The sequence below is a fragment of the Brienomyrus brachyistius genome, chromosome 1 (genome assembly GCF_023856365.1).
Source record: "Brienomyrus brachyistius isolate T26 chromosome 1, BBRACH_0.4, whole genome shotgun sequence".
NCBI lineage: Eukaryota > Metazoa > Chordata > Actinopteri > Osteoglossiformes > Mormyridae > Brienomyrus > Brienomyrus brachyistius.
In genome coordinates, this window is record NC_064533.1 from 39434937 (window position 1) to 39452055 (window position 17119).

The following is a 17119-nucleotide window of genomic DNA, read 5'->3' on the forward strand; positions in this document are numbered from 1 at the left end:
CATGCCTTGTACAGAACGTAGGAATTTGCCACCACCAGGTCCAGCATGTTGTAAAATACAGCTACTGGCCACCTGCATGTTGCTGCTCTTACGGAATACATGCGCGCCATTTGGTCCAACACATTTACACCACACTATAACAGCAGAGAGAGAGAGAGTCATGAGTGTATTTGCTTTTTTTCTACCTTCTTTCTATATAGGCCTGTATAGTACATATCAGAAAACATTGTAGCACTGATGTAAAATTATACACACATTCACATACCTTCATGTGGTTATAGTCTGTTATCGTGTTGGGTTTCCTCTTTCTGCCTTCACAGATCGCCACATCTTGGTCCAAGGAACTCAGAACACACACAATCTTGTTTTTTTAGGTGCATAAATTGTCAAGGAGACACTGCCACTTCTAAGCACTGACGCGGAGAATTCCTCTTGCTGTGCAGTGTCCTTTGAAATTGGAGGAAGTTCATACCAAACTTTATTCCCTGTGCTCAGTAGTGTTGTTTTGCGCTGAAGCAGTCTGTGTGACAATGCCAGTGAGGTGAAGAAATTGTCCGTTGTGACATTTCTCCCGTCATCCAGAAATGGCTCCATCAGACTCATGACCATGTTCTCTGCCAGCCTCTCCCTTTTCTGGTGACTGGGGTCCTTTCCCAAGTTAGGGGACACGTTGCAGACGTATTTGGTCTCCAAATCCGTGGCCATCCAGAACTTGATCCCAAATTTGTCCGGCTTGGATGCGATATACCAAGTGACATGGAATGGATCCACATCTACTCCACGTTGTCTTTCCACCGGTGTCCCTCAGGGCTCGGTTCTTGGCCCTCTCCTATTCTCCCTCTACACTAAATCTCTTGGCGAAGTTATATCCTCACATGGCTTCTCCTACCACTGCTATGCCGATGACACTCAACTTATCCTCTCCTTCCCTCCCTCAGACACTCATGTCTCCACTAAGATCTCTACATGCTTGGCAGACATCTCATCTTGGATGACCACTCACCAGCTAAAACTCAAAACTAGTAAAACTGAGTTGCTTTACATCCCGGCTGACTCATCCCCCCTCCAGGACCTTGCGATCTCCTTTGACAACTCCCTGATCCGTCCTTCGGTTTCTGCTAGAAACCTTGGAGTTACCATAAATGATCGGTTGTCATTTTCCTCACATATCACCAGTCTTTCTCGCTCTTGTCGGTTTCTCCTCTTTAACATCAGGAGGATACGTCCATTTCTTTCCACCCAGGCTACCCAGATACTCGTCCAGTCCCTCGTCATCTCACGCCTTGACTACTGCAACTCGCTTCTAGCGGGTTTACCACTGAGCGCCATCCGTCCCCTCCAACTGATTCAGAATGCAGCTGCTCGTCTTGTTTTCATCCTTCCCAAGTTCTCCCACACCACTCCTTTGCTGCGCTCCCTCCACTGGCTTCCTGTAGCTGCACGCATCAGATTCAAAACACTGATGCTCGCATACAAAGCCAAAAATTCTCTGGCACCATCCTACCTAAAGGACCTCATCACACCCCGCTCTGCACCACGATCTCTCCGATCCTCCAGCACTGCTCGACTGGTCCCACCTCCCCTCAAGGCACAAGGAAGACACGCATCTCGGCTCTTCTCTGTCCTGGCACCTAATTGATGGAATGAACTCCCCCTAGATGTCCGAACAGCTGAATCCTTGAATGTCTTCAAGCGACGACTCAAAACTTTTCTTTTTCAGAAATACCTGACGTAGAACTTCTATATTCTTACTCGACTCTTTTTCTGGTGTGTGTTTTAAAAAAATTAAATAAAAATTCTGCACTACTCAATGGCGTTCTCAGAGATAGTATTCGTAGCTGGGGTCCTTATTGAGCTAGCATCGGAAATTCATTGCAGAGTCTCAAAGCACTTATGTAAGTCGCTCTGGCTAAGGGCGTCTGCCAAAACCTGTAAATGTAAATGTAAATATACTACATGGACATTGAACCTTGGTCGAGAACAGCTGTACATCTATGTTCATGTGTTCTCCTGGAGTGAAACTTTCAGCACAGTTCTTGGTGAAGGCTGGCAGAGAACGTGGTCATGAGTCTGATGGAGTCATTTCTGGATGACGGGAGAAATGTCACAATGGACAATTTCTTCACCTCACTGTCACTGTCACACAGACTGCTTCACTTTACTGGGCATGGTGAATAACGTTTGCCGTGAACTTCCTCCATTGGCAAAGGACACTGCACAGGGAGAGGAATTCTCCACGTCAGTGTTTAGAATGGCGCGCATGTATTCAGTACGAGCAGCAACAAGCAAGTGGCCAGTAGCTGTGTTTTACAACATGCTGGACTTGGTGGCGGTGAATGCCTACGTTCTGTACAAAGCATCTACAGGGTGGAAAGGAAAAAGAAGATTGTTTCCGATTCTTCTAGCCAAGGAACTCCATTGCCAAATACAGGGATGATGGTCACTGGGTTTTCAAATGCTGCAAACACAGACTTTGAAAGATAGACAGACTGTGTGGGACAGTAACCACTGAGACAAAAGGCAGAAAGATGACGAAGAGATGAACCTGGAACTGAGGCACGGATACATCAATTTTTACATGAACAGCCAAACATGCAAAGCTGGAGAGATCACACAAAAACAAAATTCACTTTTGATGTTATAATTCAGTGATGGCCAATGAAAATGAAATGACATTTTATTCTGTATGTGTATGAGCATGTCAAAAACCATGGACCATGACTTCACTCAGCTTATGACATTTATATACAAACATGCATTGGAGACTGAAGTGTTAGCATGTTTTCATTTTATTCATTTCATTCTATTAGCAACTTTTCATTCTGTTTTCACTCAATTTGTTTTATAAATAACACAGACTTGTGTTTCCATATATTTTGTGAATGTGCGTCTTTCATATTTGCAGGTCAGTCAGCGTGTGGGATATTTGGTATAGATATGGCAGACTTTTGTGAAGGTTTCCATGTCACACACAGAGGTTTAGCCTGCCTTGGATTTGAGCTACTCTGAGTAAAAAATGCAAATGCGCCAGGCCTCACAGGTAATGGGTGTGTTTGCACAACAAAAGCAGGAGGAGGATGGGGCTGAAGACCTGCGAAAATCACAGCAGGGGTGACAAACACCTTGGGACTCTCAGCAGAGAATAAAAACTCGGTAAATCTAGTGCTAGAATAATACATATGGTCGTGGCGGTAGATTGCATAGTGGTCAAGGAAGAGTAGTTAAGGTTACGGTTAGGGTTGATTCCATTCCATAAATGATATTTCAGTTGTACTCAACAAAAGTATCATAGCATTTTAATAAGAAATACAGTTGTTTGAATCTGCAAAAGATTGTATGCAAGTAACCTAAAACATCACTGACACAAAGCACTGAATTGATAAATATGACTTTACTTCTCCTTCCCTAGTATCTGATAGGTGGTGCTGCTGTTCAGGTGGCACAGAGATGCTGAGAGCTCTGAGAGAATTTAAATTCAAGGAAGACCAGTTTATTGTCAGGGAAACTGCAAAGATGAATGAATCCAGCAATATTTGATGCAATCTTTTTATCTATTTAGTGTAATATTGGGCCATTTATGGTTAATGAATACATTCTGACAGTGGAAAACATGTGTTGACATTAATTTAATATAGACCAATACGTTATTGTGCAGGATTATCTACAGTACACTTTTCATCATCTCATGATTCATTGTAAGAATACAATTAATTCTAACGGTTTCATGTGAGAGTATACAACAATGTTGATTTAAACCACCCCCACCCCCTAATATGGAGATCATGCTACGTGCCCAGCATCTGGACCTATAAAAAGTCATTCCGTATTACAGAATGGTTAACGTCTGTCGATGGAGTGTAAGTCATAAGGAGCAACTAAACAACTGCTTGGAAGACAATGAATGGATCAAAAGCTTTATATAAACTAGTAATTACCGGAACTAAGTATACTGATTATCCATAAAGACGTTTTCCAGTGAAACACTAGACTTGGGTCGAAAGAGAGAGAGAGAGAGAGAGAGAGAGAGAGAGAGAGAGAGAGAGAGAGAGAGAGAGAGAGAGAGAGAGAGAGAACGTGACTAAAATAATTACATGGTCATACATGTCATTGTATTACGCGAAAGTCATTACATAAAACGTTTGGTGCCGAGGACGAAGCGTCTTTGTACTTATGACCAGATTAACTGATGCATTCATATAGCCATTGCATGGTGACTACATAAACAACAAACAAATATTAAATATACGACAGATAACCAAGATATGCTAATTATACACAGTTGTCCTTGTAAAATGCATCTTGTGTGTCTTATAAAGCCGGAGTAGTCGAGCAGTGCCTGAAATAAGGCAACACTAATGACAATGTAGAACCATAAATGTCTCATCGGAGTCTTCACCTCACGTTGAAGTGCAGTGGTAGATAACCTTGCGTGTTCCTCATACTGTAACACAAAAATTATTAAATAAGTTTAAATGTCCTTTACTGAAGAATATTAATTTTAAAAAATATGCATTAAAAATTAGTCAAATAAAAAATTCAGTGTCTGAATAATATTAATTCAATTGCCTTCTGTAAGTGTGTGTTACAACCGTACATAACAGATTAAAATATTATTATAAATATATACGTTCATATATAGGTGTTTTAACACTTTTTAAAGTAACGTCCTTCGTGCAATCGCTCATCTGAAGTAACTGTTCAACTCTCACGTATTCCCAGAACTGAGCCGAAAGTCCCGCCTATAATGCGCAACATTCAAATTCTATTGGTCAAATGGCCGAATCGGGCTGCATCCCCGTTTTCTTCATTGGCTGGCAAGAGATCAGTAACGATCTTTAAGGCACCATGAGGTAAACTGAGTTAGTCAGTGAGCGGCGTTGATAGGGTGCTGGAAGGAGGGTTACCGTGTGTTAAATTATAATCTTGGTGCTTTCAACAGTTCTTGTGACAAGAAAAACCTGCGTGCTGTAGCCACTGAAATATCTGCGTAGAGGATCTGAGCAGATTTCTTTTCACCGTTTTCACTGGACTTGTTAAGAGCAATGTCACTGCTGTCACAGAGGTGTCCTACCCCGCATCAATGCAGCGTGCGAGACGGCTGATCGGATGCTTTCTACCCTTTCAAGATCTATATTTTATATCTGAACAATTCTTTGCAAAAACAATGTATATATTTATTCAGATGCATCTGAAGAGTGATTGAAGACTCAGCGAGCGGAGGCAAGCCACTGCATTTTAATCAGAGGGAAATACAGAGAAGCTGCTCATTGATATTTCACAGGCATACTTTCTGAACCAGTTTACTTGTACAGTGACAAGCGTTTCAGGTCGTGGGATTTTAATCCCGAAGAAACTGGAGGTAGACACATTGCAGTTTCAAATTTGGAATTTCTGCTGAAATTTGATACCAGGTGTTGGAGGGTAAGTTTATCTTTTATTTAATTTGTAATGCCATTCCTTTAACTGTGTAAGTACATTTGTGCTCTAATAAACCCAACAGACACAGTCTGATAATAATAATAATAATAATAATAATAATATATAACCCCATGAGTGGACGCAACAGCTTATAACAAGCCCCAGGTCGGATATCATGGCAGAAAATGCAGTACTCTGAATTTTTGTTTTGTATTTCATAGTGCTGGTGTCCTTAAGTAGTCTGATTGTGTCGATTTGGCAATGCGTAAATTAAGCAGACCTGAACGTATTTTTGTCAATTGGACCACTTTCAGACAGGTATGGTCACAGCCAATCAATATATGTCTTAATGTGAGATTTATTTTACATTGCTCCTTTACAATACTGACCTGTTTGATTTAGAGATGGGTCACACATCCACATCACACACATCCAGACATATATATATGCACTCTCCAACGTATGTTTATGTGAGTGTGTACGTACACACACACACACACACACACACACACACACACACACACACACACATATATATATATATATATATATATATATATATATATATATATATATATATATATATATATATATATATATATATATATTACAGACAAATACTACACACAGGCATTAACTGTACGTAAGTGGTCCCTGCAATCTAGACGTTTTGATCCTTTACTCAAATGGTAATAGGAACCAGCAGGTGACAAACTGCTCGTGCGTAACTGTATTTTCTGTACTGATTGCGGAACATTTGATTTCCTTTGTATTTCAGACCAGCGCACGCTTTGCTGCCGTTTCATTCCGAGGACAAGGATTGCGATTATGGCACCACGGAGTCTGGGTGCTCAGATGAATTTAAATTAGGTGTACAGCATCGCCGTTTGAAATAAAGACGAAGCCGAAAGATAAGAAGAGATCGAAGAAAGGAGAAAAAAAACAATAACAAAAATCTACAAGGAAATGAGTTTGTCCTGTTTTTTCTTGTAATGTTGCATCGCTCTGATGACTCTTTAAGGTAGGGATTTTCAGTTCACTTCGCAAATCAACAGGTCGGAAGCGTGAGACCCACTGAAAAAATAAAAGCGCTCATGCTGCAAAGGATGTATCTTTCTATTTTTTACTTCTTAATGCTGTGGGCTCAAGCCCTGTCTTTGAAAAATTTAAATTATTCTGTTCCGGAGGAGCAGGGACCAGGGACCGTGATTGGGAACATTGCCAAAGATGCCAGACTTGGAGCGGGAGAGAGGGGTAAGAAATCAAACTTCAGGGTGTTGGAAAACTCCGCCCCGCACCTCATAGACGTGGATCCAGAAAGCGGACTGCTTTATACAAAGCAGCGGATCGACAGAGAAACACTGTGTCGACGAATCCCCAAGTGCCAACTCTCTATGGAAGTGTTTGCCAACGATAAAGAGATATGCATGATTAAGGTGGACATACAAGACATAAACGATAATTCGCCCACCTTTCCTTCGGATCAGATAGATATTGACATTTCCGAGAATGCTGCGCCCGGTACCCGCTTTCCACTAACAAGCGCGCACGACCCAGACTCAGGGGAAAACGGGCTGAAAACCTACCAGCTTACACGTGACGATTATAATATATTTTCTCTGGATGTGAAATCTAGAGGAGACGGGACTAAATTCCCAGAGTTAGTTATTCAGAGACCTTTAGACAGGGAGGAGCGGAGCCATCACACTCTAATATTAACAGCGACTGATGGAGGGGAATATCCAAGATCAGGGACAATGCAAATTAATGTTAAAGTCATGGATTCGAATGACAATAGTCCAGTGTTTGAACAGCCTTCATATGTAATCGAGATACCTGAAAATGCACCTATTGGAAAAGTTTTGATAGATTTAAATGCCACAGACCCAGATGAAGGAAGCAATGGACAGGTGGTTTATTCATTTAGTGGATACACTCCTGACAGGATCCGGGAGTTGTTTGCCATTGACCCCAGAACAGGTGTTATAAAGATTCAGGGGGAAATTGACTATGAAGAAAGCCCAATTATAGAGATTGATGTTCAGGCAAAGGACCTAGGACCAAACCCAATCCCTGGACACTGTAAAATCACGGTTAAAGTGATAGATAGGAATGATAATTGGCCGTCAATAGGTTTTGTTTCTGTTCGACAGGGGGCCGTCAGTGAAGCTGCCCCCCCAGGAACTGTCATAGCATTGGTGAGAGTCACTGACAGGGATTCGGGAAGAAATGGCCAGCCTCAGTGCAGGGTATTGGGTAATGTGCCTTTCAAGCTGGAGGAAAACTATGACAATTTTTACACAGTAGTTACAGATAGGCCATTAGACAGAGAGGTACAAGATGAGTACAACATAACGATAGTAGCCAAAGACAATGGGATTCCTCCTTTGAATTCTTCTAAATCATTTACTGTAAAGATCTTGGATGAAAATGATAACGCCCCTCGCTTCACAAAAGCAGTGTACCTCCTACAGGTTCCAGAGAATAACATTCCTGGGGAGTATTTAGGCTCCGTTCTGGCTCATGATCCAGACCTGGGTCAAAATGGAACTGTGTCTTATTCTATTTTACCATCCAATGTTGGAGATGTGTCTATTTACACCTATGTGTCTGTCAATCCCACAAATGGTGCAATATATGCTTTAAGGTCATTCAATTATGAGCAGACAAAATATTTTGAATTTAAGGTTTTGGCAAAGGATTCAGGGTCCCCTCATCTAGAGAGTAACGCCACTGTCAGGGTTAGTGTATTAGATGTCAATGACAACGCTCCGGTCATAGTGTTACCTCTCCTGCAAAATGATACTGCTGAGATTCATGTTCCTAGAAACGTGGGTGTTGGGCACATAGTGACCACAGTGAGAGCTGTGGACAATGACTACGGAGAAAGCGGTCGCCTGTCCTATGAGATTTCTGATGGGAATGAAGAGCATTTGTTTGAGATGGATGCTGTCACTGGGGAGATCAGAACCGTGCATCCTTTCTGGGAAGAAGTGGCCCCAGTTGTAGAGCTTATTGTTAAGGTCATCGACCATGGGAAACCCACACTCTCAGCTGTAGCTAAACTCGTCATTAAGGCTTACACAGGACCCCTTCCAGAAGGCGAACCCAGGATCAACGAAGAGCAACACAGCTGGGACATGTCCTTGCCCCTTATAGTCACCCTCAGCATAATTTCCATCATGCTTCTGGCAGCCATGATCACCATTGCTGTCAAGTGCAAGCAAGAGAACAAGGAGATCAGGACTTACAACTGCCGGATTGCCGAGTACTCTCACCCCCAGCTGGGCAAGAGCAAGAAGAAGAAGATCAACAAGAATGACATCATGCTGGTGCAGAGCGAGGTGGAGGAGAGGGATGCCATGAACGTCATGAACGTGGTGAGCAGCCCCTCCCTCGCCACGTCCCCTATGTATTTCAATTATCAGACACGCCTGCCCCTCAGCTCCCCCAGGTCTGAGGTCATGTACCTCAAGCCCACCTCCAACAACCTGACTGTTCCTCAAGGACATGTTGGCTGTCACACAAGCTTCACGGGGACAGTGACTAATACCACAGAGACTCCGGTTAATAGGATGTCAATAATTCAGGTAGGAAATGCAATTTATATATGCATCTTAACTGCTCCTCTTTCTGCACTTATCTGTCTAGCTTAATATCTGCATCCAACATAGTAATGATGGAAATAGCTCTGGCAGGCAGAGTTTACAATAGTTTGGAAAGTTAAAGGTTCCTTTACATTGAGAAGAGGCACAGTGTTTTCTAGGCTCTATACCTTTTGTACAGAATCAGTCATATAAATCAGTGCTTTGTGATATTTTTAGAAAACAATGTGTGTCTCATCACAATATATATTTACATATATGTATATGTGTGTATGTGCATAAATGAGCATAGTTATAGAGGAATGGCAATGGTTTGCTCTGTAAATATTGTAGGGACGCTCTGCTCTTAATTCAGTGTCTTGGTAGGTGTGATATTACTAGTTAAAAAGGTTATTACTGCTGTTACAAGAGGAATTGAGGAACTGTTTGGATTTATTTTTTTTCCCTACATCTGCAGTGTTTTAAGGAGTGATTTGTTTAAGGTGTAATTGCTTATAGAACTATCCACACTTCAGGATTTCTTGTGGCTGTTGGGAATTTCATTTTGCATGAGCGTAATGCTTCAGAAAGTTGGTCTTCGGATGTGTTCATGCTCTGCTTCTTTCTCACAAGGAAAACAAGCAAGTCCAAAATATTTGTTCTTTGAAATTTATTTACATTAATAAAAGGGTTCATGTTTCATAATGAAGATGACCTCGAAGCTGGGAAAACCTCATATTCTTTCAAATCAGCTGCCAAAAAATAAAAACAAAATTCAGTTTTGCAAACAAAATATGACAGATCTCAGACAGCAAAATGGTCTGTTTGTTTTTCTATATTCTTTACTAAATACGCCTTGCTTTTAAAGGGGTAGAATATGGGTTTTCAACATTTCTTAATCTAGGGAAAATAGATGATAATACCAATATTTCATCAGTACATTTTTGTTGACCTTGTGCAACTATTCTGTGGATTCCCAGTGGATTGTTGGATGCCCACTTGAAAACCTGGACTAGACTAAGCATGTCAGAATAGGCTATATTTCTACTTAAAACAGTCTAGTCCTTTTTATGGAATGGATAGATTTCTTGGGAATGGTCAGGGTGAATCACTGATACTTCTTCCACACCGTAGAAGGTTGTCTCTGTACTTTAACCACTTGTGTCCAGTTACTGACAAGCAGTAATGTAGGAAAATAACAATGGATCATATATATATCGAAAGTTACTACTTTTCTCCAAATCCATTGAATGTATTCTAAATCTGGGCTGAAATTCTAGGGGAATATACCATGAAACACTAGAGAAATGCCCCTAATTGATCTGCAGGTACACTTACTGTATTGGTGGCCTTTACTTATTGGTTCAATAAGGAGTGTATGTTGTCATTGCATTTCAAATAATCAGACAAATTGGCTCAAACAGAACCTGTGACTGAGCCTGACCGTGCTACAAGAGGCATAATTCGATTAATACAGCATTATTCTGTAAGGGGATGGATGGCACGTAAAGATGCTTAATTCAGCTTAAGGCATTAAAGCATATTACTCAGTGGTGAATGAAGGATAAAGTGAATCCAGTTCTGCAGACTTCACAGCTGTTGAAACCTTTTGAAAGCATGTATAGTTCTTTGAGGTGATTCTGTCCCAAATGCTATTGGCAGGAAATTATTCAGTGACTATTACAGTGCTTTTTTAGTGAAAACAAAAGGGCCTCAGCCCAAATGAAAGTTTTAAAATGCATGGGATTCAGCATAATAGGCATTTCTCTCATGCATGCCTTTATAGATGAGTGGTTGCATATTGTGTCTATGAATATTTATTGTAAAAATAGCCCTTTTATGGAGTATTTCAAGCTAGGAAAAACAATGAGAAAAAAAAAGAAAAACAAAAACATTTTAAACTCTCCTCTAGGTGGAGTCAGTCTCCCTCAGGGCTTGTATGCAGTGTGTGAAACAAACACGGACAGAGGAGCACTGATTTAATATGCTGCAAGCCTGCTGCTCTTTCACGGACATGCTTTTGCTATGAATGCTACTATGGAAATTATTCGAACAATCCCAGTGATTGTCACCGATCCTAAGTCTCTACGCTTGATGCACAACAAAGGTGAGAAGATGATCACATCATGTAGATTTTGTTAAAGCTGCATCAATGGTTTGACATTGAGCGTTCACCAGTGGACTCAGAAAAGCTTTGAGTTCATTGTGGTCACAAGTCCAGCCGCTCCCCAGCCCTCAACAAAATCTAACTACGCTCCACCCCACCCCATTTCCACCCCTCATCTATCAGTCTTGCCTGGCAAGGAGGTCAGTTGCCTCGCACAAGGTCAAACAAGCTGACGTGTCGATAATTCACTGAAGAGTACTGCTGCACACCATTTGTAAGGGTTAGCTGGGAACAAGTGTGAGAGCTAGCAGTTCATTTCCTCAGATCCATTATGATAGCCAACTTTCATAAAACAAACCTATCTCTCTGAAACAGAAAGCATCCATTTGGAAGAATGTCAACAGTTCGGTGTTTTTACTCCTCTGTTTAGTACACTAAGACATTACTCAGCGGTAAAATAATCATTTCCTTCACATATGAATGTATCTAGACAACGGGATTTTCTATATTGTGCAGTTTAATGTACTGCGCGAGGATTTTTTACACTGCGGAATGAAATTTCAGAATGGCCGCTTGCTCATTCTTCCGTGAATAGTAACATAGGGGCAATTGTATAGGAACATTTTCCTTATTTTTTGTATTTTCCCAGCTCTTCTCAGTTGGCATAATGTTGGTCAAATGGTGAAGAATCATCTTTTCTGAGAACACTGTACTTATAGATGGATAAATAAACAGGTTAACAGACAAAAACTAATAGTGCTACATTGTATGTGGTCTAGGAGTAAAGGCTTGACATTTCTGTCTTTTCCTCCAAAGAAGGTACCAAACATTTGCAAAGGGGGTGCTGACTGCTCGTTTATGCTGATTTTAGAGGGAACGTGGGATTCTATGTCTTGTGCTATTTGCACTTTCTGGTGTCATGCATATAATTTTTTTTCTTCCTGTGAGAAAGTTGCATGCCATTCTTAATGCTGGTTTTGTCTATAAGTTATGGTATTCGGGGATATGCATGCTGTCTTTCATGAACTTGTATCTCTGGTCTTTGTTTTGGTGTAGCCTCTTGCTTTTATTCTGATTTAACTTCAGTTAGTAATAAGATCTTTTTCCAGACCTGTTAAAAACCGGATATAACATATGAGAACTGTAAAACATCAACAGTCCTGCTATTCTTAAGTCTTTTTTATCCTTATGAAAGTGCATACTCCCCTTAAGGGTAAAATTATGTTTAGTATAATAAATACATTTTTGGAATTAGATCAGTTAAAATGTATTTATTAGCTATCTTTAAATAAGACACCAATTAGAAAGAGATTGCAAAATAATTAGCTGTGCTGATCTGTTTTTAAACACATGGCATGGCATAGTTATTCCTGGAGTGATGAATTATTATTTTGCTTGCTTTACGTTCCAGTCCCTACAGTACGTCATTGTTGCACATCAGTAATGTTAACTTCCCAGTTAATAAGGTACCATCCATGTGTTTCTATCCATCATTCATGTACTTCGATAAAGAAAAAAAGGAGGCTCTCTGAAAGTATTTTTAATATACTACTTTCAGAGCATAATATGCTTTTTATGCCATTAGAGACCTCACTGAACTGAGGGATTTCATGCTTGACGGAGTGTCTGAAATGTAAAACGGTAAGCTCCAAGTCACTCTGATGTTTTCTGAGCACATAAACCGTGTTCTAACCGCATGGCTCAGTGGCGGACGCTTGGAATGTCCACCAGTATACAGGTAGAGTGGGAACTGACTGAAAATGGCATTGCTTTGTGGTTGGTATGTGTTGATAAAAATGGACTGTTACTGACATGGCTTAGCATTTACACAGATTTGCCATCACATTATCTGATTTGTACCTCTGAGACCAAATGGGTTCTGGTTCCTGCAATTACACAAAATCAACTATGGATCTACACACACACACATACAGGTTTGTAATTATATCTTTGTGGGGACTCTCCATTCATTTCTATGGGTAAAACCCTAATCCCAACAATGAAAGCTTTAACCCCTATGCAGCCGTAGCCCTAACCGTAAGTAACCAAACAAAATATAAGACTTTTGGCATTTTCACTCTTTTGATTGCACTAAGACATTTTTTATAAAATTGAGGTCATCCCAGTGGCGAGCTGAAATGTAGTGTTCTCTCAGTACTGTGGCAAATTTTTGGAACCGAGCCTGAACTAAGACCTTCAGTTTACTTTTCAAACATATGCACTTCTTTTTTTGAACAAATCTTCATCTAGAGGTATGTTTGTTCAAGAAGGCATATGCCCTGCCACTGAAACAGAGAAGCTGTGTATTAGGTGTGTAATACTAAATTATGTAAATTTACAGATATTTGCATCAGTGCTGTTCATCCTGCAGTCTGCTCATGCAATTCAGTTTGTAATAACTCAGGTATCTCATTCCTGATTTCAATTATATAAATAATACAATTTTAATTTCTATATTAAAGGGCACTACGCATAATTGTTTTTTACATTACCCATCAAAAATCAAAGTAAATATTCACATGACATTTACAAGAATATGGAAAATAAATGTTCATTTAAACGGAAATAAAGGAATACTTGGACTTTCAGTTATTATTTTGCCTAAGTAGAACCTTGTGTATTTCATTTGCATTAAAAAGCTCTGGTAAAAAAGAACTTTTTTTTTTTTCAACTTACAGAGCGGAAATGTATACCCAAAGCTTTCTTATAATTTTAGGTCGCATTGCAGTCCACTTGAGACAGTTTTGATGAATTAGCATTAGATCTCCCGACTGTTAGGATTTGAACTTAATTTTAAGAGCACTTCTCTGACAGCTATAATACCATAGCAGTATCTGTGACAATGCCATTCGAGTAATGAAACAATGGTAGCACATTTCATATCATCCCTGGTAGTCGTAGTCCATGTCTCATGTCCTGAGGCGCATTTGTGATGGTGAAATTATTCAGTCGCAGAGTACCAGCACTTGTGTTCCAAGTATCGATCCAGTCATAGCTAATAAATAAGACGGCATTGAGGGCTGCCCGGCACACTGAAGATGTCGGACGTTTCAGGAAGTACAGTTTCTCTTTTCCACTCAGTGATGCAATATTTTCCGAATAAGGATATAGCACACCTCAGTGTTTGTGGAATTTGCACTCAAGTCACACTGAAATGTTGATGTTGCTCATTTTTAGCCTCTTAAATTTATTTAGACAAGAAAGCTACTGTATTGCCTCCAAAAAGAGAGGCTATTCTGCATGAGTATTCTTCTTTAGAGAGATATTGCAGTATGGGAGGTCAGCTTGGTTCTCAGCAGAAGATTTGCCTGGTGATTGTTTCTTCTGGGCCTAGCTGATTAATGCTATACCTTGTTTGATGGTTCATAAGCACAGCACAGGCAAGGTTAAAGGGTTACTACATTTCTAGAATACCATATTCTACAATAGCCTATGATATAAATGCACCTTGCCAATGCTACCCTGGAAAAAATAAGAGTAAATTACCACATTCAGTCCATCAGCAGATTTGATCGGTGTGGACTAACCCTAACTTTGGAAGACTATGAATGAGGCCACTACAGATTCGTGTGAAATGTAGACTTGGTGGCAAAATTATATCCTTTACTATTGTATTTGCATTTTATTTATCAACTCATCTAGGACCATTTGGCCAAAATGTAATAATAGTCTGATTTTAATGTTCTGTACAGTTCTTTAAAGTTAAATATATGTATATGTATGACCATCTCTCATTATGTAACCTGGTAGTATTTTAAGTGTAGTTGAATTCAGCTTAATAAGGATTAATTAGTGAAAACAGAGTACACATTGTGAAGTGAGTTTCTGGCTAATGATTGCTCACCTAGTGGCATAAGACTGTACTGTAGGTTAATTTGTGCCAAGCCTCTGCTCTCATTTCATCGTTATGGAAGCATTATGACTGAAACATCTTCGGCTTTTTGTTTGCTTCCACCTTCCCTATTCTTTTCCACACACTTTCCTTATGGCTTTGTTCTGAGTCACAGGAATCTTCACGAGTCTGAGTAAAAAGCAATACAGAAATGGGGTACACTTGCACTCCATGGTGTTTAGCATGTGAATGGTACATGAGGGTACAGGGAAACATGATCCCTTAATCCATTTTCGCCTCCCTGTGTCAAAACCGCTTAGCAAATCCACCGTCATGGATATCCATACAGGCAGGAGGGGAAACCTTGCATAGGGAAATTGCCTTGTTTCTGCAAAGTCTTTTGAGAATGTATAATAGCCAAATTGTCTTGTTATATTGTTTCCTTTCTTAGCATAAATGTCCCCAAAACCCTCCCATACAATAGGAATTACTAGAGATGATAATCTGTTCCCACAGTAAGTTCATTTGCAATTCTCCCTCTGCTCTGTGTAGATTTGCTCATTGGTGTGGCTAAGGATAAATTTGTTTCCGGGGGGAAGTTGGCAGGCAAAGAACTTGAAGCGGATTTGGAAAGCCGCATAAAATGGTCGTTTCTTAACCTCAGCCGGCACAAAACATGTACCTTGAATCTTCTGCAATATATAACTTGTCAGTACATTACAATTTTACACGAGTTGACAGATTTTAATATGCACACAAACTAAGGTGTACTTGAATTGTGGCTGAGGGCGTTCCTTTTTCTACCCTCAGAAAAATGATTGAAAGAGAATCTCTGGAAAGAACTATCGGGTGTCTTCAGCTGAAGCAGAGTCGACCCTAATTTTTGAGGCGTTTGGGAAGGTTGTGGGTGTCGTCCTTTCAATGGAATTTTAGGAACCGATGCATTATAGTATGTCAAGAGGCCCCTGTGGTCACCCACTGATGTCATGTATGTCAGGGGCCAGTCCTGTGGAATATACAACAATACGCATCTCGTGACTCCATCTGTTTCTTGAACGTCAGTACAGTTTGACTCATTGAGCCCCCCAAATCACCAGATCAGTCTAGACTGGGGAGATAATTGGTTTCAGGATGTGTGTGGAGACCCAGCAGTACGAGCATCAAAGTCTCCCCCCCACCCCACCCCACCACTTACTTTTGTCACACGTTCTTCTCCTCTTCACTCTAAATCTCCACTGATCCAGGCCAGCAGTGAGAAACCAGTAGGGCCCTAGTGGCTCAAAACAAGCTGTGCAGATCAGCGCCAATTTTGCAAAGGAAGAAGTGTCTGCAGCCCTGACTCTATCCATCAGAGAATACTCTGTCTGTCCTCTCAAATACCTCTCCTTTATACCGTCCTGCCATTGATGGATTGTTAACAGCTTTCTGTAGGTTAATGGAATGATATATTAGGCATCCATTAACTCTGCCTTTTGCTGTAGTGAAAAGGAATGGGTACTCCTTTCAGGGAGAGGTGATAATCAAGTCTTTTATAAGAGAATCATACAGTAAATAGTTTTCCACTAATAAGCTCTATTGAATTATTTCTAAAGAGTTATTGAAAAGCTACATTTAAATAGTTTTTAGGAATAGAATATGCTTGATATTGTGTAACAATACTTTCACAGACTCCATTGGTCAGGTGTAGATGTATTATTTTGTAGTATTGTGCATCAGTGTTCATGTGTCATTCTTTGCTTTTTGGCTTTGTTTGGCTGTCTCTCCAGTCGCAAAATGCATTTTTTTTTCATTTTAATTAATAAGAAAAGCATTGAGTTTTCTTGACAGTGTTATGTCTAAATTTTATTCATTATACCTATGCAGGTATCAATATAGTTACCACTTAAAAGGCGTTTCCCCATTCAGAGACACAATACCTTCCAAGTTACAGTTATTCCCAAACTAACTTGTCAGTTATTCCTTGACTCACATGTTCGTTGCTCCTTGACTATGTAAGTCATACGTCGGACCTCTCCTCACTCCCCACTTCACATGGGACCTGATGTGGACTTGGCTTGTAGGATCCACACAGATGGGTTCTCATCCAGCGTCTAACATCATTACAGCGCTTTTTCCAGTGGCATGTTGTGATGAAAATCCTGTGCCCCCACCCAGAAGCCAACGACCCTGCCTGCCCCC

General features: G+C 40.4%; 1 protein-coding gene across 3 annotated transcripts in view; it reads left to right on the forward strand.

The window, feature by feature from the left end:
- The first annotated feature begins 4863 nt into the window (after positions 1–4863).
- Positions 4864–17119, forward strand: part of LOC125751527 (protocadherin-17-like) — a 42712-nt gene continuing 30456 nt past the window's right edge. For 2 of the 3 annotated variants that reach the window (XM_049030465.1, XM_049030474.1), the window contains exons 1-2: positions 4864–5421; positions 6197–9008. In XM_049030465.1, the coding sequence (XP_048886422.1) occupies positions 6513–9008 (2496 nt within the window). In that variant the 5' untranslated portion in view covers positions 4864–5421; positions 6197–6512. The remainder of the gene's footprint in view (positions 5422–6196; positions 9009–17119) is intronic. The other variant, XM_049030485.1, reaches the window with a different exon arrangement.